A 22,428-nucleotide genomic window follows, 5' to 3' on the forward strand; every position below is an offset into this window, starting at 1 on the left:
ATGACCCGTTAGTGCCCCTACAAGTGTGGAAATTGTACCCCTTCTTAGGTTGTAAACGTGACGGGACCTTTTAGGATCCCATTTAGGCCAGGTTTCTTTCGACGTTCGACATCCCGGTGTTTGTAGCCATCTTTCGTCGGCTTGACGGTAGATGTGCTCTTTTAGCATTAGCTTGCATGTGGACAGGGGCATACCTAAGCGTTCTTGTCCAGGAAGAACCTGCTTGGTTGTACCCTGCCTAGCGAGTTCATCTGCAATACAGTTTCCCTCGATATCCCTATGTCCAGGGACCCATGTGAGGTGTACACGGTTCTGTTGAGCCATCTCTTGAAGAGATCGGCGACAGTTTAGTGCTAGTTCAGAATTGAACGAGTGGGAGCCCAGAGATTTTATGGCAGCTTGGCTGTCGCTGAAGATAAAAATTTCCTTTCCGACAATGTATGTCCCTATCCTAGCTGCGGCTTCCATTATGGCTGCAACTTCTGCCTGGAATACACTGCAGTGGTCGGGTAGTCTGAATGAGAGCTGGAGGTCAAGGTCCCTTGAGTATACTCCACCCCCAACTCTCCCGTTTAGCTTGGAGCCGTCCGTGTATATGGAAATGCTGTTGCCCATAGCAAAGCACTTGTCCGACTCCGTCCAGTCATCCCTGCTGGGTATGTTTATCTTAAAGTTGGTTTCCGCAACTGTTGTGGTCGCACAGCGATCCGTGCTAGGAGGGAGAAAACTGTATTTGTTTAGTATACTTGAGTGTCCTGTGGTCCTGTTGTTCCAGCACGACAACTCCCTTAGACGCAGGGCTGACGTTGCCGCTGCTCGATGACCAGCCAGATCCAGTGGAAAGATGTCAAGAATGACCTGAAGAGCTTCGCTAGGCGTTGTTCTTAGAGCCCCGGTTATGCTTATCATGCTTGATCTGTGGACTTTACCCAACAAGTTTAGGTTTGACGCCTTGCTCAAGGCTGGCCACCATACGACTACCCCATACAGCAGTATGGGTCTGATAATCGCGGTATAAATCCATCTGCATATGTTGGGGGTGAGTCCCCATTTTTTGCCAATGGCTCTTTTACACGTATATAATGCAATGTACGCTTTCTTTTGTCGCTGGATAACGTTGTCCTTCCAGTTCAGCTTTTTGTCTAAAACTACGCCTAAAAATTTGGCTTTATCTGCCAGGCTTAGGCGCACCCCATTTAGTTCAGGTAGGTTCAACGATGGTATTTTGTATCGTTTGGTATATAAGACAAGCTCTACTTTATCGGAGTTGACGCTGAGTCCACATCGGGAAGCCCACAAGGAAACCTCTCGCAATGCTACCTGCATCAAGTCGCACAAAGTTTGAGGAAACTTGCCTCTGTAGATAATCGCTAGGTCATCAGCATATGCCACGACCTTCCCGCTCCCCCAACTAGTATCTCTTAATAGCGAGTTTACCGTTAGGTTCCATAGTAATGGGGAAAGGACACCACCCTGGGGCGTGCCCCTTCCGACAAATCGTGTTACCTCAACCTTCCCCAGTGAGGAGAGCACTTTCCTTCCCCTGAGCAGTTGATCAATTAGTCCCACTAGGGGTCTATTTACGTCCAGATCAGTTAAAGCAATGTTAACGGCGTCTGGACTTATGTTGTTGAATGCTCCTTCAATGTCTAGGAAGGCCACAAGACAATAATCCTTTTCGAACAAGGATGTTTCTATAGTAGTGACTAGGTTGTGTAGCGCAGTCTCCGTAGATTTACCTTTGGTGTACGCGTGTTGATAGTCCGAAATGAGATTCCTATCAATGCTTGTAGTGAGAAAATCGCTAACTATTCTCTCTAGGGTCTTGAGTACGAAGGATGAAAGACTGATAGGTCTATAGTCCTTCGGCTCGTAATGAGAGGCTTTGCCTGCCTTAGGAATGAATATGACCGTGGCGCTCCTCCATGCACACGGAATATAGTTCATAGCCAAACAAGCGGTATATATGTGCCGCAGCCAGTTGACTGATACCTCCAAAGAATAGATAAGTTGAGCGGGTACAATCCCGTCTGGTCCAGCAGCCTGAAAAGGTTTAAAACTTTTGACTGCTCTCCTCACTCTCTCCTCAGTGATGGGTATATTCACAGCTTGGTTTGCTGCAGGTACTTCCGGTGCGTTTGTCATATTTCCCGGGAAATGTGTGTCCAGGAGCAGCTCTAGAGTTTCCCCTTCTGTGCTGGTCCAGGTACCATTCGGTCTCCGCAGAAAGCTTACAGCTGTTTGCGTCTTAGAAAGCACGCACCGTAGCCTGGATGTGTCCACGACACTTTCGACTCCAGTGCAGAAGTTTCTCCATGAAGTTCTCTTCGCTTGTCTCAGGACTTTTTTGTAGGTTCTTAGTTTGTCCTTGTATTCTAGCCATTGTGACCCGTTATCGAAGAATTTTGCTTTGTTAAACTGTTCTCTACAGGATTTACGAAGTAGATCCAGATCATGGGACCACCAGTGAGGTTTACGCTTACCGCGCGGTTTTGGCAATGGACAAGCCTGTTCTAAGGCTTTTGAGAAAGCCGATGTGAAGGTTTCTACCAGACCCTCTAGCTCCATCGTTGATGAGAGGCTTTGTGGGGGCAGTTCTGGTAGTTCTCTTGCTAACAGCTCATTATGTAGTTCCCAGTTTGTATTACGTGGGTTACGTCTCGCAATGGGCTGATCGACGAAGAACTCTAACATTACTTCAATATAGCGGTGGTCTGAAAAGGAATGTTCCTCAAGAACACGCCATTTTTTTAACCCACCCATAAACGCTTTCGCTACAAATAGTGAGGTCAATAACCTCTCTACGGTTTTTAGTAATAAAAGTTGGTTCATTACCTGCGTAGTAATTCATTGCGAAGGGTTTGTAATCGCAAAGCCCGGCAATATGTTTTACATTCCTCAAGGTTGACAAGGTCAGATGGCTGGTAAGCAGACGGGCACATTATTATAAACACAGTGTGTCTCCTAATACTATCACCGCCAGAGAGGTTGAATAAGCCATCAAACTTACCCCCAGCGGGTTAGGGGACTTAGAAAATACCCGCGGCAGGTATGACTGTCTTAAGAGGAGATCAAAATACCCAAATGATTCAAGGGGTTGTGTAGCGCAACCAATTATCACTTGCTAAGTTATCTAAAGTAGTAGGACCGGACGAGGTTGCCATTCCGGCGCTTAAAAACTTTTGAAATGAGGATGTTGTCTTCAACCTGTCTTGTGAACTTTCGTCATCCCTGATAAATGGAAAATGACAGGGGTGGTATTGTTACTAAAACCAGGGAAAATCGCTACCGAAGCAGACTCATATCGTCTAATACCTCGCCTATCGCCAGTAGCCAATACACTTGAAGCATTCTGCCTCCCTCATTTCACCGCAAGCCAGCGAATTTCTAACCACGACCATGGTTTCCGAAAATAACAAAGCACCGCCATCGCACTAACGCTGTCAACAAACAAATAAATTGCATTATGAACCAAAGTTTCTCTAGACTTTTCCAACGCTTTTGACATGGTCAATCATAGCACATTACTGAAAGACCTGAAGGCGTACATCCTTCTTTAACAGGCATTGGTCAAGTTCAGGCACATAACATTATAACAAAGAGGAATGACACAAGGGGTGCTGCAGAGTGGTGTTCTATCCTTACCCTCATTTAATTTTTACATATCGAAGCTCCTTTACCCACCCAAAGGAGTACCCATTGGTTCGTACGCCGATGACTGCAGGATTATTTCTACAGGTCTTGGCCTTTCTACTGTTGAGCTAAGCTGTAAAATTTGCAACTATCCTTAGTCTTTCCAGTTTTTCCGTCTCGCGAAACTTTTCACTATCACCGACTAAGTGTTCGGCGGCCATGTGTAAAATATGAGCGTCGCAAGTGTCGACCATATAGAACATCCAAGTCGATGGCATTATACTACAGATTGTCCTACGCTCAAAGTTTTAGATATGACTTTCGATCAGGATCTCGTTTCGGCAAACATGCAGCCACTCAACGTTAAGTTCAGAGCTATATTAATCCTCAAGTACCACGCTGGCAGTGGGGAAAACACAAAGAAACGCTCATAGCTACCTATGAAGCAATTTTCCAGTCGCTTACATACAACGTGGAAACTGCAGGCCTGTCGAAACACCGCGCTCAGAACTGCTACAGGATATCTTCTTATGTTGCCGGAACATCAGACACACACTGAGGCGGAAATACTCCCCATAAAGGAGGGAAACGAAGTGCTGAGCAAACATTTCTGTTAAATAATCGGAAAACTGGGCATCCTAACAAACATCTGATTGAAGGTGTCCCGCCTCCCAGAGACGTAAGGAATCACGTTCATATGTACTATGAAAGCACACGAATTCAGCTGTTTGAACCAACAGAGCATAAAAAGGCACTTGGAGTCATCTACAAAGAGTTGCCAAAGTGCTATGCCGAGAAATGCCTGGGAAACCCTTTTATCAATGTCAATATACCCGGAACTCGTAATTGAGGAATTGAGATTTATGGACCTCTATGCGTTAGCGATGGCGAGTACCGAAGAAGATTTAACGATGAGCTGTACGAGCTATACGCAGACATCAACATGGTCCAGCGAATTAAAACGCAGCGGCTGCGCTGGCTAGGCCATGTTATGCGAATTAAAGATGATGCTCCGGCCAAGAAAGTGTTTCTATCGGAACCCACTTATGGAAGCAGAGGTAGAGAGCGGCCCTCACTCCGTGGAAAACGATCTAAACTCCCTTGGTGTGACCAATTGGTGCCGGTTGGCAGAGAGAAGGAGCGACTGGCGCGCCTTGTTGGACGGCCATAACCGTTTAAACGGTTAAGCGCCAATTAAGTAAGTAAGTAATGAAGGAAGGCAGACTTTTAAAGGAGACGTATTTTGAAACCAACGCCGTATTTGGCTCAAACCTCCTGAAGCTGTAAATTTCATTGGACTTTCGGTAAAGGATATCAACGACAAATTGTAAGTGATCGCACATATTTACTTTGCCTAACCTACATGAAAGGTGATCCTGCGCCTTTGTACGCATTGTCGACGTTTTGGTAATTCTTTCCGTACCCAGTGTCATCCATCAGACCGGCACCCGATAAAGAAATAAAGGCTTGATTACCAGTAAGCAAATTCAGTACAAGGCAACTGTAGTCCTCCCAGCCTTATCCTTAATATTCAGTTTTCAAAACAATTTCCAGTCCAATATGTTTGAAATACATGTCAACCTGTCTGAAAGTACCAGCGGTACTCCACAAATCGACTAGGGCGAGAAAGCAGGTTTCATGATCAGGGTGCAGCGACAAATACATATGACTCAGCCAACCTGAGCACAGCTTCAAGATATTCTTGCAAAATATCGCACAGAATATGCAGAAGTTAACCTGTTGCCAGGTTAGCATCTTCTACATAGGCAGATCCTGCTTCGAGGTCCACTGATAGCTTTATGGAAAGAAAGTATCTTTGCCTGGTTTGGATCACTCTTCTTTGTACTATACTATTTGAAAACTTTACGGGTGGTATTCGCCAAAATATTAGATGGTTCTATGGTTTCTGTGACTTGACCTACATTTGTTTTGGAGTACTTTTATGACTCGCAACTGGGTATATTTCGTTTCATTTTAGTAGAGTTTAAAATATTTAAGCCCTTTCGCAATTTCCTTCCTAAATTTTTCATTTTGTACATACATTCTCACTTATTTACAGTTGAATATTTCGCTGCTACTACAAGCACTGGACAAGCTGCTGATGAGCATTTGACCGCTATCCATGAGTTTCTCGAAAACGATGAACTTACTGTTATTGCTGCGGTGCATAACAAATCGGATGGTAGCATAAAATTTCATCATCGTATACCTGGTGATGAGGTTTGCTTACTGTTCTATAAGATACCACAAGTTAGTAGTGGAGGCGGAGGCTGTGGGAGCAGTAAGAGTGGATCCACAAATATTGCATCAGCAACTGGCAATGAAGTAGGATATGATCAAGCTTGGTATACTAACGCTGGAGGGCGGTCTAGTTAAGTCAATTTACAATTCTGTTTCGCGTGTATTTTCACCACAAGCTGAAGCCAGGGTATGTATTTATGTATGTATATGTTTGTTAAATCTACACATCGTCCATATTCAGTTTTGGTTGTGTTTCCTTTAAGTTGGTTTTGTATCGGTCAGTTTAACTTAGTGACATTTAAAATTTTGCGGTGCGCTTTACTCGTATGTGGCAAAAATCATGTTTTTCCATCATTAATTCTGTGCACTTTCGTTTTAATTGGCAAGTAACTTCTTTATGGCATTATAATTTCTGGTGCGGAAGAATTATAAGTAACATAAACTTGTTACTTGTTTCACTGCTGTATACAATTTAACTTACCTCTTACATACGCTTGTATGAAAAGGGTTCTTCAATAGAGTTAGAAACAAATCGAAGATGAAGTGCAATAAATAAGGGTGATTTTGAGGTATTAAAGCAAATATCAGGTGGCCTCGTATCCATTATCCCTAAGCAGAGGGCCTCAGAACATAAGTATATAATGATCATAGAAAATCATATATAGCTGTGTTTTTTCAGAGTTGGGGGTAGTGTAATGCACCAGCCTTCACTCACAGTTGAGTGACATGCAAAATATATCAGTAGACAAAGGCAGCACAATCACTAAACTAGGAAAAATAGTGGGCACTCAAATTTTTCCAATATAGTGTAATGCTAATGAAAGTGGATTTTATTCAAAATTTAGTGCACTACCCCTTACTATGCGTTTATTATGAAAGACGTATTATTTCACGACCCACCATCAAGACATATGGTGGAGTGTCATAAGGCCAACGTCCAAAAGCTCCAGTGCCTTTAATTCCACTTCAAATAACCATAAGATAAATTGGCCTTAAACAACTTCAAATAGTTATAGGGTCAATTGACTGTATAACCTTTCTTAAGACAAGTCCAGGAAAACAACCATTACATAAGATCAGCACAGTTCTTTTTATTTCAAACGAATCCCCACCGGTCCAGCTTTTAATCGGGTTCATCACTTTAATGAAATGAGAATTTGGAAGGGTAGCTCCGTGGACAAAAATTTTTAAGAAAAATTGTGCGTTTTTTTTCAAATTTTCTCTAAACTTTTGATAGGAAAAGTTCTTGTTATCTGACACATTTTTAGATTTTTCACTACACCTTTTCAAGTTTATAATGAGAGAATGCAAGTTTATATTGAGAAAATATAAATTGATAATGAGAAATATGAGTTTATATTGAGAAAATAAAGATTGATAATGAAAAATGTAATTTTATAATGAGAATATTTAAACTGATAATGAGAAATGTAACTTCATATTGAGAATATAGAAATTGGTAATGAGAAAATTTAAGTTCATAATGCGAAAATAAAAGTATTTAGTTTTTATTTCTACTTGTTATTACTTAAGTGGACCTGTATTGAAAAGCGTTCACAGCTTAAAAATGCCCGTTGTGGATGCGAAATCGACGGTAGTGGTTATAATTTAAAAAATCTTACTTAAGTAAGTGAGCAAATATGGTAATACCTTGAAAGAGCAGTGGATGCACCAAAAAATGTTTTAACGAGAGGGGAATGTGCGAGAGCAATACCGCACATACATACACATCGCTATAATTTGTATTTATGCTGTATCCCCGAAATATTGCAGCATTGGTTCACCAACTCCAGATTAGCTTAATTGCAACTTTTTATACTCAGTTGAGCAGAGCTCACAGAGTATATTAAGTTTGATTGGATAACGGTTGGTTGTACATATATAAAGGAATCGAGATAGATATAGACTTCCATATATCAAAATAATCAGGATCGAAAAAAAATTTGATTGATCCATGTCCGTCCGTCCGTCCGTCCGTCCGTTAACACGATAACTTGAGTAAATTTTGAGGTATCTTGATGAAATTTGGTATGTAGGTTCCTGAGCACTCATCTCAGATCGCTATTTAAAATGAACGATATCGGACTATAACCACGCCCACTTTTTCGATATCGAAAATTTCGAAAAACCGAAAAAGTGCGATAATTCATTACAAAAGACCGATAAAGCGACGAAACTTGGTAGATGAGTTGAACTTATGACGCAAAATATAAAATTAGTAAAATTTTGGACAATGGGCGTGGCACCGCCCACTTTTTAAAGAAGGTAATTTAAAACTTTTGCAAGCTGTAATTTGGCAGTCGTTGAAGATATCATGATGAAATTTGGCAGGAACGTTACTCCTATTACTGCATGTACGCTTAATAAAAATTAGCAAAATCGGAGAAGGACCACGCCCACTTTTAAAAAAAAAATTTTTTTAAAGTAAAATTTTAACAAAAAATTTAATATCTTTACAGTATATAAGTAAATTATGTCAAGATTCAACTCCAGTAATGATATGGTGCAACAAAATACAAAAATAAAAGAAAATTTAAAAATGGGCGTGGCTCCGCCCTTTTTCATTTAATTTGTCTAGGATACTTTTAATGCCATAAATCGAACAAAAATTAACCACTCCTTTTGAAATTTGGTAGGGGCATAGATTTTATGGCGCTAACTGTTTTCTGTGAAAATGGGCGAAATCGGTTGATGCCACGCCCAGTTTTTATACACAGTCGTCCGTCTGTCCTTCCGCTTGGCCGTTAACACGATAACTTGAGCAAAAATCGATATATCTTTACTAAACTCAGTTCACGTACTTATCTGAACCCACTTTACCTTGGTATGAAAAATGAACGAAATCCGACTATGACCACACCCACTTTTTCGATATCGAAAATTGCGAAAAATGAAAAAAATGCCATAATTCTATACCAAATACGAAAAAAGGGATGAAATATGGTAAGGTAATTGGATTGTTTTATTGACGCGAAATATAACTTTAGAAAAAACTTTATAAAATGGTTGTGACACCTACCATATTAAGTAGAAGAAAATGAAAAAGTTCTGCAGGGCGAAATAAAACACCCTTAAAATCTTGCCAGGTATTACATATATAAATATATTAGCGGTATCCAACCGATAATGTTCTGGGTCACCCTAGTCCACATTTTGGTCGATATCTGGAAAACGCCTTCACATATACAACTACCACCACTCCCTTTTAAAACTCTCATTAATACCTTTAATTTGATACCCAAATCGTACAAACTCATTCTAGAGTCACCCCTGGTCCACCTTTATGGCAATATCTCGAAAAGGCGTCCACCTATAGAACTAAGCCCCACACCCTTTTAAAATACTCATTAACACCTTTCTTTTGATACCCATATTGTACAAACAAATTCTAGGGTCACCCCTGCTCCACCTTTATGGCGATATCTCGAAACGGCGTCCACCTATGGAACTAAGGAATACTCCCTTTTAAAATACTCATTATCACCTTTCTTTTGATGCCCATATTGTACAAACAAATTCTAGGGTCACCCCTGGTCCACCTTTATGGCGATATCTCGAAAATGCGACCACCTATACAACAACCACCACTCCCTTTTAAAACCCTCATTAATACCTTTAATTTGATACCCATATCGTACAAACACATTCTAGAGTCACCCCTGGTCCACCTTTGTGGCGATATTCCGAAAAGGTGTCCACCTATAGAACTAAGCCCCACACCCTTTTAAAATACTCATTAACACCTTTCTTTTGATACCCATATTGTACAAACAAATTCTAGGGTCACCCCTGGTCCACCTTTATGGCGATATCTCGAAACGGCGTCCACCTATGGAACTAAGGATTACTCCCTTTTAAAATACTCATTAACACCTTTCTTTTGATACCCATATCGTACAAACAAATTCTAGGGTCACCCCTGGTCCACCTTTATGGCGATATCTCGAAACGGCGTCCACCTATGGAACTAAGGATTACTCCCTTTTAAAATACTCATTAATACCTTTAATTTGATATCCATATCGTACAAACGCATTCTAGAGTCACCCCTGGTCCACATTTATGGCGATATTTCGAAAAGGCGACCACCTATAGAACTAAGGCCCACTCCCTTTTAAAATACTCATTAACACCATTCGTTTGATGCCCATATTGTACAAACAAATTCTAGGGTCACCCCTGGTCCACCTTTATGGCGATATCTCGAAACGGCGTCCACCTATGGAACTAAGGATTACTCCCTTTTAAAATACTCATTAACACCTTTCATTTGATACCCATATCGTACAAACGCATTCTAGAGTCACCCCTGGTCCACCTTTATGACGATATCTCGAAACGGCGTCCACCTATAGAACTAAGGCCCACTCCCTTTTAAAATACTCATTAACACCTTTCGTTTGATGCCCATATTGTGCAAACGCATTCTAGAGTCACCCCTGGTCCATCTTTACGGCGATATCTCGAAAAGGCGTCCATCTATAGAACTTAGGTCCACGCCCTTTTAAAATACTCATTAATACCTTTCATTTGATACCCATATCGTACAAACGCATTCTAGGGTCAACCCTGATCCACCTTTATGGCTATATCCCTAAATGGCGTCCACCTATAGAACTATGGCCCACTCCCTCATAAAATACTCTTTAATGCCTTTCATTTGATACACATGTCATACAAACACATTCCAGGGTTTCCCTCGGTTCATTTTCCTACATGGTTATTTTCCCTTATGTTGTCACCATAGCTCTCAACTGAGTATGTAATGTTCGGTTACACCCGAACTTAACCTTCCTTACTTGTTATTCTTAAAATTTTATATTTTCTCATTATTAAATTATTTTTTCTCATTATAAATTCATATTTCTCATTATCAATTTATGTATTCTCAATATGAAGTAATATTTCTCATTATCAATTTTTATTTTCTCGATATAAACACATATTTCTCAATAAAAAAATATATATATTCTCATTATAAACTGGAAAAGGGTAGAATGGAAAAAAGAAAAGGAACGCCATTTGTCACCATTGTCTCCACCCCCTTTATTCACTATCTGTACAAAGCATTTACTCGTACTTACTTAAGATTCATATATAAAATATTTTTTGATTTCTTCTGGTTTTGGCGCTAACTTTTAAGAAAACTGAATATAGTTCAGAGTTGAGCGGTTTACTGGAAAATTTACACGTTTCCTTGGGCTCAACATTGGGTTTGCCACAAAGCGGTAAGTTCAAGTTATATACAAACAAATAAATTTTTATATAAACTTGCTTAAAATGATGTACTTAGTTATTTTCTAAATGAAAGAAAACAAAACTTGCATAGGTGTTATAAAAATATAACTTTTATAGGTATCACTTCAGTTAAGGATGAAATAAAGTTTTGGAAACAAAAAATTAACAAAAAGTCCAGCTCTCGCATTGATCGGGAAATGTCACACGTTTTTATTGGATTACCAATTGTATAACGTGACCGGAAAAAGCGTTTTGAAAAGTATCAACTTTGGTACGGTGGGCATCAGCTCAAAAGTGAAACGTTAACATGTCCCAATGTCAATTAACTTAGCCGTACAAGTTGAGCAGGAAATTCAAACTCAGACTGAGCAAACAGAGGGCAGTTATTTTCTGCACTGTAAAAAGATGTTTTGACGTGGACATTGGTCTTTTCAGGATTAGACGAATCGCAAAGATTTGGTAGATGGTAGATTTACGAGGTCTGAAGTCGCACTGATTAGGTCTAATCATACTATCTACGATGAACATCAAAAGGCAGTCGGTTCTATGTACCGGAGCGACTCGGGATTTTTCCCGACCAAGGACTGTCATTTCAGTGTGACGCCATTTAATATGTTTCGTCCCTCCCACAAATAGTCATCCTCCCAGCAGCTCCTTGCAGCAGTTCTGCTACATATTCTCTTACTCCGGGAAGGTATCGAACCCAATCCGGGTCCGTCTCCTGACCCCGGTCCTGAGAAATGGTTTTGCTGCATTTGCCAGAAAAGAATCTTTTTAGGATGGTCATACTCTGTTCAGTGTGTCTCGTGCAAGGGATGGTTGCATCGGACAGGTTGTTCTGGGCTTGATCCCAAAACCCGACGTCCACGTAACTTTTATAAATATTTTGTGGCTCCTTGCTGCTCACGCCCAAGGGCGTCCCGTAGTCTACGCCTAAGCGCCCCCCCCCCCCCACTACGTTCCAGCAGCCTCGCTGCTCAGCAAGCCACAACAAGTACCCGCTGCTGCTCGCGCCCCACGGCGCCAACAACTCAAACAGCTGATACCACTCATAACTACTACCTTCGTAGTAGAGCTGGTAGCAATGCTGAGCATCAGCCCCTGCCCCCGTCTTCTCCCCCCCCCCCCCCCCCCCCCTCTTTTCTGGCAGCAATCGTGCAGGTCAGGGAAACAGACTCTTAGTCCCTACCTCCGTTTGCACTGTCTGCCAGCACAGAATATATAGGTTTGCGACATCCGCTCCTGCCTTGGGTGGTGCCACTTTCCTAGATGTTCTGGTCTCCGCGACGGCAACCCCTCGACGGGTTTCATCGCGCCATGTTGCCAGGTCGCAAACCCAAATCATCCGGGTACCCCAATGCTTGCCCAAGGGCGCCCAGTCCCAAGGCCACAACAGCAATTGCGTCCTGGCATTCCACAACCTAGGCGTAGTCACCCGTCACCCCTCATGCACTTCAGAATTCTGCAGTTAAACTGTAATGGACTAACTGGGAAGATTACGGAGATAGTCGATTTCATGAAGCGGCACAACATCCGCATTGCTGCGATTCAAGAGACTAAACTCACAGCAAGATCTGCATTGCAGACCTGCTCTGGGTATAATGTACACAGGAAGGACCGCGAGAGCGGAAATGGAGGCGGCCTCGCGTTTATTATACACCACTCTGTGCAATATCATATATTTGATCCTGGCATCGACCGCAGGGACAATGTCTTAGAACGTCAAGGCCTATCTGTCAGGTCAGGCGATGCAAATCTAGAAATCATCAACATCTACATCCCTCCTGTCACCTGTTGCCCCAGTGGATACCGCCCTAAAATCGAGGCCTTACTCACTAGCAACAATCGCATTATCTTAGGCGATTTCAATGCCCATCACGACCTATGGCATTCAAACTTGCGGGCGGACAGTAGGGTGAGATGTTGGCGGATCAAATAGAAGAAACAACGTTCTGCACAATAAACGGAGACGCCCCCACACGTATGGTAGGAAGCTGTCATAGCTCGCCAGATATCTCAATCGTGAGCGCAGAACTCGTAAACTGCGTCAACTGGCAGCCGATGGTAACATTGGCATCCGACCACCTGCCCATACTTATTTCGTTCGAGCGTACCGCCGACTTCATCGTCACTGAAAAACGCACTTTCATAAACTTCAAAAAAGGAAAGTGGGAAGAATATAAATCTGCAACAGACAGCAGCTTTGCTGCCCTCCCTATCCCGACTGATGCCCGCCAAGGGGAGCGTGCCTTCCGTAAGGTCATTGAATCCGCCTCGGCACATTTCATTCCCGCCGGGAGAATTCCCGAAATCCGGCCCCACTTCCCGGCGGAGGCCGCGAGCTTAGCGAGGGAACGCGACCTTATAAGACAGCTTAAACCAGGCGACCCCCAAATAAGGGATATAAACCAACGCATCAGATTGCTTGTGGACGAACACAAGCGGGCGAAATGGGAAGAGCACCTAAGAGGTTGTAACCTCTCTACCGGTGTAGGTAAACTTTGGTCCACCGTAAAGTCCCTATCGAATCCGACTAAGCACAAAGACAAAGTTTCCATCGCCTTTGGCGATAAGGTGCTGTCGGATGCGAAAAAATGCGCGAGCGCTTTCTGCCGACAATATATAATGCATCCTACGGTCGACAAAGATAGACGGAGAGCCAATAGACACGCACATAAACACAATTTCAGCGCGTCACCAATCACCATCACCGCTAGAGAGGTTGAGGACGCCATTGGTCGCGCTAAACCATCCAAAGCAGTGGGCCCAGCCGGCATAGCCATGTCGATGCTTAAAAACCTAGGGAAAGAGGGTTTCAGATATTTAGCGCATGTCTTCAACCTGTCTCTCTCCACCTTTGCCATACCCGAGAAATGGAAAATGGCCAAGATGGTCCCGCTACTAAAGCCTGGGAAACCAGCTAACGTAGGTGAGTCATATCGTCCGATATCTCTCCTATCGCCAGTGGCAAAGACGCTTGAAGCCATTTTGCTCCCTTATTTCCAAGCACATTTGCAGCTAGCCCCTCATCAGCATGGCTTCAGAAAACTCCATAGCACTACCTCCGCGCTAAATGTCATTAGCACCCAGATAAATTGCGGTTTGAATCAATACCCCCACCATAGAACAGTACTCGTAGCGCTAGACCTATCAAAAGCCTTTGATACGGTCAACCATGGCTCATTACTGCAAGACCTGGAAGGGTCAACCCTTCCCCCATGTCTTAAAAGGTGGACCGCAAATTATCTGGGTGGTCGGCAGGCATCGGTGCAATTCAGAAACCAAACATCAAAACCAAGGAGAATTAAACAAGGGGTGCCACAGGGTGGTGTCCTATCCCCACTTTTGTTTAATTTCTACATATCTAAGCTACCTTCACCACCGGAAGGAGTCACAATCGTTTCCTACGCCGATGACTGCACAATAATGGCCACAGGTGCCCAGAGATCGATGAGCTATGCAATAAAATAAACGGCTATCTCCCTGATCTCTCCAGTTTTTTCGCCTCGCGAAACCTGGCATTGTCACCGACTAAATCTTCCGCGACCTTATTTACAACATGGACGCCCCAAATGTCGACCATATTGAACATCCACGTCGATGGCACTACGCTACCGACTGTCCTACACCCCAAAATCTTGGGTGTGACGTTTGATCAGGATCTACGTTTTGGTGCGCACGCAACCGCAATTGTTCCGAGAATTCAGAGCCGTAATAAAATCCTCAAATCCCTTGCTGGCAGTACCTGGGGAAAAGATAGAGAAACGCTCATGACCACATACAAAGCAATTAGCCAGCCGATTACGTGCTACGCGTCACCCATATGGTCGCCAAGCCTAAAAACTACCCACTGGAAGAAACTACAGGCCTGCCAAAATACTGCTCTCAGAATCGCCACGGGCTGTCTTCTTATGTCCCCAGAACACCATTTGCATAATGAGGCGAGAATACTCCCCATCAGGGAGAGAAATGAGATGCTGACCAAACAGTTTCTGTTGAATACCCAGAAACCTGGGCATCCCAACAGACATCTGATTGACGAACCAGCACCGCCTAGGGGCCTAAGGAGTCATCTCCGTAAGCATTTTGAGGAAATACGGCACCTGAGAACCCAGCCGTATGAAGCGAAAAAACACAAGCAGGTCCTTGGTGAACTCCATAGACAGGCGTCGGACCTTTATGTCGGGAATTGCCCGGTGAATCCAGTACTTGAAGAAAAATATCCAGAACTCGCGGAAGAGGAACGCATACTCCCCAGGGAAACGCGTGTCACTCTTGCTCAACTTCGTTCTGGATACTGTAACAGGTTAAACTCTTACCTATCCAGAATCAACCCCGACATAGAAAATGTATGCCCCGCTTGCAATGTGTCCCCATATGACACCAACCATCTCTTTAATTGTAATGTGGAACCAACGCCTCTAACACCCCTTTCCTTATGGTCTGTGATCGGTCGCGGCTATTAGGTGGGTCGAGCATTGCTACAACAACAACAACAACATCAAAATTACGCACAATATGCTTGACAAGACCTTGCGATACTCAGGAGACTGTTTCTGTTATAGTTGAAGCGATGAGCAGAGTCGCCTCTCTTGTTGCTTGGACAATGAGCACTTGGCTCAATCGGCAGACATGCATTCGTTGACCCATACTATGCTTAAAAGTGTATGCATCCGTTTTAAAAACTTCTATTTTGAGGCCGCCGTGGTGCAGCGGTAGCGTACTAGCCTACCAGGCAGGACAAATATCCTGGGTCCAATCCCAAAGCAGAGCAGCATCAAAATAAAAAGAAGCACAATTTTTTGATAAGAACGTACAAACGCTTCGAGTTTACTTCTGGCACGAAAAGCTACTCAGCGAAAAATCTTCTGTTTTGAGATGCCGTTCGGAGTCGTCATAAAATGTGTAGGTCCAGCCAATTTGTAGGAAAAATTGAAAAGTAGCACGACGTGAATTGGAAAAGAAGCTCGGTCTAAGTATCTTCGGAAATATATCGCGATTAGTATTTTTTTTTACCCGGTATTTGAGTGACTGGAAATCGATCAGCGTCACCAATTATGGGGCTCATTAAACTGGACATAGCTTGGTACTTGGTCATGGTCGGTTGGGATAAAAGTAATAATAATAATAAACCCAACGTATTAATACCTTCCAAAGCCCGCCCAACCGACACGAGGCCCGCATGACGCACGGATTTTGCTTTTGCCGAGTTGTTGATAGGCGGAGGTTTGTTAAGCGTCGAGATCTAAAACTGCTCAGCTACAGAATAAAAATCATCAGCTGAGTATTATACATAACAGTGAGAAAGTATACAAATACTACATTGTTAAATAATTGAACATTAATTCCTTCGGCTAAGGTGTAGCATCTCCTGTGAGTGCTTCATCGCTGTCTCCATTTAAGAGAGTAGAGAAATGTTTTCTTTTAAATATTAGCACGTTCTAGATATCGGTTTCCAGGCCAAAGTTTTCGTTCTTATAGGACCTCCTTCCGGGCTTGAAACCTTACATCATTTGCCGAATGTTTGTGAAAATTTTAACGCGCTATTCGTGTTGGCTAGTAGCTGTACATTTTCCTTTTTCAAAATACATCTTGATTCTCTCTTCTCGCGATAGTGCTTGCATCGTCTTTTCGTTCCGTTCGTTCTGGAGCTCAAGCTTTTTTTGCTTTTAGTCGAGCAGAGGGGAGTCCGTTTTTCAGCTGCCATGATAGTGAACCTAGCCAATGTTGGGAGCTCGCATTGTAAGTAAATCTAAATACTGGAGGCTTTCCATCTATCGCAGTGTGGTTGATCTGGTTGCATGTTTTCGATCAAGGCCGGGCATGTTGTTTGATGGATCTTTCATACAACTGCTGTTACTGAAGATGCCTTATATACATGCATGTAACGCCAGAAGGCATTGTCCAATTGAAGGCCCATTATGAGATTTAAGTCTTCTCTCTGAGCAATTTTGTGTGTGATATTATCGGATTTGCGCATGATTTAAAAATTTTTGCAGCCCTGCGCTTCTTACCTCGCCTTTCCTGCTTGATGGACAATACGCAGCTCTTGTCTCCTTTTGATTTCTTGCAAGCGTACTGGTAAGTTTACCGTCGATTCATCGAGTGCAGCATCCTCCTTTGTCAACTGATCGACCTTTTCGCTACTTTATATACCTTTATAACCGCGAACCCAATGCAGCTGTTTGATCCGGCCTAAGCGAAGTCTCTGTACTGCTTGTTTGCATTCCAGATCACTTTTTGATGAAGTAAGGTGTGTGACTATTGTCTTAATGGCCGCCTAACTAGCAATATAAATATTTTCCGGACTGCAGCTTAAGCGCGCTTACTCCAGGATTTCTGCTGCTTCTTTCACGGCTCGGCCTGAATGACACTATAGTGATCTGGCAGCTTGTAGAACCTTCTTTTCTGGATCGGCACTGTTAGTTTGAAACCATCGGTACACACGTATATAGTAAGCTCTGCCATTTTCCCAAGATCTCTTTCGAAGCTCAGTTCGTCCAAACTTTTAGAACTTGTATAGTTCCCACTCTAAATGCTGCTTCGAGATCGGAAAATCCGTGTCACTCCTAGTATTTGAAGCCTTTTCCTGGGGAGCGCAGAAAACAACATATGCTCAACCGCTTCAAACACCCCGTGATTTATATAGCAACCAATTGGATATTAGATGGTCGCTTGTTTCCTGCCACTCCTCATGGGGATAAGGCGCTGTCCGTCGTAAGGGGCGACTAAAAGACCAAATAGATTCGAGGGGTTGTGTAGGGCAACCCTTTTCAACCTCACCTATCCGTGGCGAATCCCGTTTCATTAACAGCCGAGGCCCTGGCGACCCTGAACTCATCATAGATCTAGAGGGTGGGAGGGCGGTATGGCCTTTGGCACATGTGGTCATAATAAATCGTTCCCGAGATGATCGGGCTTGGTACCGAAACGTACCGGATCTGCATCCGGCAAAGGACCATCAACATCGATAACACTTCCCAAGGCCTTAGGGAAGTGTCCATATCGCTACAACAACAACAACATAAGGCGCTACCGATGGAGCTCCTATTTAGCCCTGAAACCAACTATGATTGACCTTTTTTATCTGGTAGTCGTCTTCAGTCGGGCAAGTACATCAAAGTAGTGGTTGGATGGACTTTTACATAGGGCACCATTCTTTTTAATTTATTTGAATGTTTTTTGATGTTAATGTTTTTCTTCAGCTCCATTGACCACGGAAACACCAGCACCAGCATTGAAGAATTTTTGGACAGTTCTCACAACAGCCTTGATGAGTTATGGCGTTTGCCTTATCAATACCCGCAAGCACACATGGCCGATCTGTTGGATATCATAGGTATATTTTAAAGAATTTTAAATATTTATACACAACTCTTTCAACTACGCTATAGTTAATTACATCTCCTTCTTTTTCTTCAGGTAATCGCTTACTAGAGATCTGTGTTGAGCAACTACTTATGGAAGATATATGGAATTTAAATTCTCATCATGTGAGCACCCTAATGAGTCAATGCATTGACACCGCCGATTCATGGTTACAGTTGTGTGACTCACTCACACGTCTTTTTTGGCCAAATTATGCGCAACATCCTTGGGTTGGCGAACCACATGTACCAAATCTTTTCAAGGATCGTCTTACTGAAATAAAAAATATTAAAAATCTTTATAAGCAAATCGTAACACTGTTAGGTGATGAGGAGACAAAGCAGATGCTTTATGAAAGTTCGCCTTTTAAAGGTAAATGGAAAGAGATTTACTTTTTCTTTTATTACCAGTCTCATTCTTCTGTATGCAGAAATTAATATAGTTGATACAACTTCATTGGGTCAATCGAAATGGAACAAGGCTTTACAATACTTTGAGCAAGTACTACAACCCATCGATGAACGCATTCCAGCAGCGCTGAAAGCTCAACTTCATAATCATCTGAGCAATCCACGGCAGGTCATATTCATTTTCTCCAAATATGAAACGCTCATACAGCGACCAGCTGTACTCGAATTTTTGACCATCGAACGCGAACAATTCCTACAGTCATATCAAATTTTGCTACAAGATTTGCGTAAAGCGATGTCCGACACCAATATGGCACCCGATAGTGGTCATCTCTCAGTGATTTGCAATGAATGCCGTTGGCTGAAAGTTGTACAATATCAGGTTATTATTTTAAAGAATTCTATATTTGGGTTTAACTCTTTCAATTGTTTCCATTACATCTATTGATCTGCCTCGGACTCCCCGTCGGCAACGCAATGCGGCGAAGACTACAAGAGCCTTTACTTTGACATCACAAAATTCTTCATATTGGTAACGTGCCTATGCTGCTCCACTTAGATGATAAGTATATAAAAGTTTTGTGTGTAGCCAAAAGACAGTATCAAAACAGATAGCTGGGGGCCAAACGCTACAGTGTTTCGAAAATTCCATTAATACAAGACTTTGAAGAGTCCTTGTCAAAATATAGCACTTTTATTTGATGGTGGCCTTTTCTTTTTGTTTGATTCTATACTGAACTGATCATAGAAGGGTGTGGTTGTAACACTGGGCAATCACACCCTGTCACGCAGTTATAATCATTTCCGACGCTTACGTCTTCGTTCGTGGACTCTGGGCAATATAGTCAATACCAGGTGAAAGATGCAGTACGAACATCGGTAGGCAGTCGGAGTAAGCCGTATCACCAAAGTATGTGCGTCTGTTAACCATGAATCTAGACTTTAATCGAAAGTTTACATCCAGCCCGGATGAGAGGATGATAACCACTGGGCGGGTACATGGCAATCTTTCAAGGGAAGGTGCCGATTTCTGGCTAATTGTTGTCATCTTCTTCTTCCTTATCTTCTTGTAGAAGAAATGGAGGCTTTTCGAAGTTTTGGGGAGCTTTATTCATGTTGATCCGTATATAGTCCGACAATCTCGGGAACCATTTAATATGACTAGGTTGAAGCTTCTAACTCATGCAAACATCTTCTTACGAGAGAAGTCTGGGTTCACCAAGTATGAATTACACAAAAACAATCAACGTCTACCATAGGGGCCATAAAAAAGGAAGCGCAAAGCCTAGCCAAGGTGCTACTTTTGTGGTGAGTAAGATACCTCGCCGCTATGAGCGAGCATCTTGCGCCATCCACAGCAATGCGAGTAAGTACAGTATAACACTTAACAGATGAGGCTGCCGACGTAGACGCCTTTTATGGTTAACTGGAAAACATACCAAAGATCAAAAAGTAAAGCTCCTGGTCTTACAGTCGCAAAAATCCCAGAATCGATTATGTGACTTCTCCTAATGGACTGTGGTTGATCAACCTCGTCGCGGCTCGAAATATTGTCATAGTAGCAGCTGTCAGCCAAAAATTTAACCAAACAACTGAGCTGTCCTGTTGTCGACCAGGATCATTAGCGTGTGGCAGCCAAGATATTCATATGCAGAGCCGCAAGGAAAGTCTGCCATCGAGAAGATGCACACCAAACAAGCAAGACGATGACCCATCTCACATACCAACTCACTGTGTGTAATATTCGACCAGACGATCCCGCCTAGATGTAGGAGCGCTATTCTCACTCACTAAGGATTTCCACTGCATACGCCATCGGTTTTCATCGGGCTACTTAAATCGCTGTGCTACGTACGAGAGTATCAATGCGTCGTGTACGAGAGCAATATCGTGATGCGTGGAAGGATGAGGAACGCCTACTGAGAAGAAAGAAAGGTTAGGCCAAACTGTGGGAGTATGGGATGCTGGCTTATATAATTTATGTCAAACAATTTTACCACAAAAATCGCCAGTCGACGGAAGGTTTATATACCCAAACAAGCTCTTCTTCTTCTATCCTAAACCGTTCGGGTAGTATCTTTACCGCTGTAAGAAGAATAAAAAGAATACCTGCAGGTAGGGCTCTATTGTACGAAAGACTGAATACTAAAGTCAAGGGCCTTATCGATGTGAGTGACGACCTGGTGAATCTTCTATCGACCTGATCTCATACAATCGATTTAATAAATAAATGTAAGGCGCGCTAACCTCCGAAGAGAATTCGGGCTTAGCTTCTCTTCCAGCTTGCGTCGTGCTCCTTTTAATTTTTCGTACAAATTGGCGGGACGGGACCTACATATTTTATGCCGACTTCGAACGGCATCTGCAAGGCAGATGAGTTTTCACTGAGAAGCTTTTCAGGGCAGAAATACACTCGGAGTGTTTGCCACATCACTTCTGAGGGGCGACCCCGCTAAGAAAAACTTTATTCTAATTGAAAAACTTGTTTTTTAAATTTTGATCTTGCCTTGTCCGGGGCGTGAGCCCAGGAGCATCGGTGTGGTAGGCGGAGCACGCTACCACTACACCAAGGCGACCGCAATCGACTTGCCGTCACTTAATAATGTGGACTTATTTTTTCCCTCATAGATAAATGAAATTGAGAAAGTAAGTCATTTGATCAGCGGTCGTCATGGTTACGACAAGATAATCAAAGCAGTGTAAGAAATCAAAGAAGAGACCGAATCATTGCTACGCACAAACTTCGAGATGTGGTGTGGTCAGTGCTCCACATCCGTCAAAAGTGGAGATTTGAAGTGATTAATATTTTCTTAGTCTAAATCTATTTGAATACCAGCTACTACAATTTCATCTTATTTCTTTTTTCAGACTACGCGAAGTTCAACCTGTGGTCAAATTCGAAAAGGACGGGCGACAACTAATGAGAGTCACATTCAATCCTAAATTGGTTACATTCTGCCAAGACGTACGCGAATTTGAGAATCTCGGTTACAATGTACCCTCAGAGTTGCATTCATCTGCAATGCATGATTCAAAATTTATGAGTTATGCACGTCGCCTATAACAAATTTCAACATTTCACAACACAATTGGTGATCGTATGATTCCATGTTGTTATGTATGAAACGAAGTGGTAACGCCACACACTAAATTAATTTACTATCATTTTGGCAACTCTGTTTTTGCTTATTCTTTTTTGTTCTTTTTTATTCTTCAGTATTAACTCAACACATTTTATATTGAAATGTTCATATTCACTCATATTAAATAAACTAAGTAAATATACATATACAAAAGTGGTGTCAAAGTGGGATTAAAAAGATGAGCCTCACACCGGAAGATTTGAAGAGGGTGATGGATGCATTGGCAGGGGCAATTCGCGTGGCTGTAGAGGGGGCGTCCCACAGTGCTAGGGCAAATGCAAATCAGCGGGCAGCAACCAAACCGCCACCGTTTAGTATTGCAGAATACAAGTCCTGAAGACAAATCCTCAGTGCAGGATTTTTTCACACGCGTAGATTGGGCCTTACAGCTGAGC

The 22,428-nt window shown here is 42.7% G+C and overlaps 1 protein-coding gene and 1 long non-coding RNA gene across 3 annotated transcripts in view; one reads left to right on the forward strand and one right to left on the reverse strand.

The window, feature by feature from the left end:
* The window catches only part of LOC137242610 (cytoplasmic dynein 2 heavy chain 1-like), a 64,368-nt gene extending 42,333 nt beyond the window's left edge, over window positions 1-22,035 (forward strand). For both annotated transcript variants that reach the window (XM_067769880.1, XM_067769881.1), the window contains 7 exons: window positions 5,693-6,061; window positions 11,018-11,102; window positions 18,318-18,451; window positions 18,535-18,852; window positions 18,911-19,272; window positions 21,519-21,685; window positions 21,759-22,035. In XM_067769880.1, the coding sequence (XP_067625981.1) occupies window positions 18,427-18,451; window positions 18,535-18,852; window positions 18,911-19,272; window positions 21,519-21,593 (780 nt within the window). In that variant the 5' untranslated portion in view covers window positions 5,693-6,061; window positions 11,018-11,102; window positions 18,318-18,426 and the 3' untranslated portion in view covers window positions 21,594-21,685; window positions 21,759-22,035. The remainder of the gene's footprint in view (window positions 1-5,692; window positions 6,062-11,017; window positions 11,103-18,317; window positions 18,452-18,534; window positions 18,853-18,910; window positions 19,273-21,518; window positions 21,686-21,758) is intronic.
* Window positions 1-22,428, reverse strand: part of LOC137240609 (uncharacterized) — a 518,840-nt gene that overhangs the window by 317,886 nt on the left and 178,526 nt on the right. The window lies entirely within an intron of this gene.

This window comes from Eurosta solidaginis, chromosome 2, assembly GCF_040869045.1.
Source record: "Eurosta solidaginis isolate ZX-2024a chromosome 2, ASM4086904v1, whole genome shotgun sequence".
Lineage (NCBI taxonomy): Eukaryota > Metazoa > Arthropoda > Insecta > Diptera > Tephritidae > Eurosta > Eurosta solidaginis.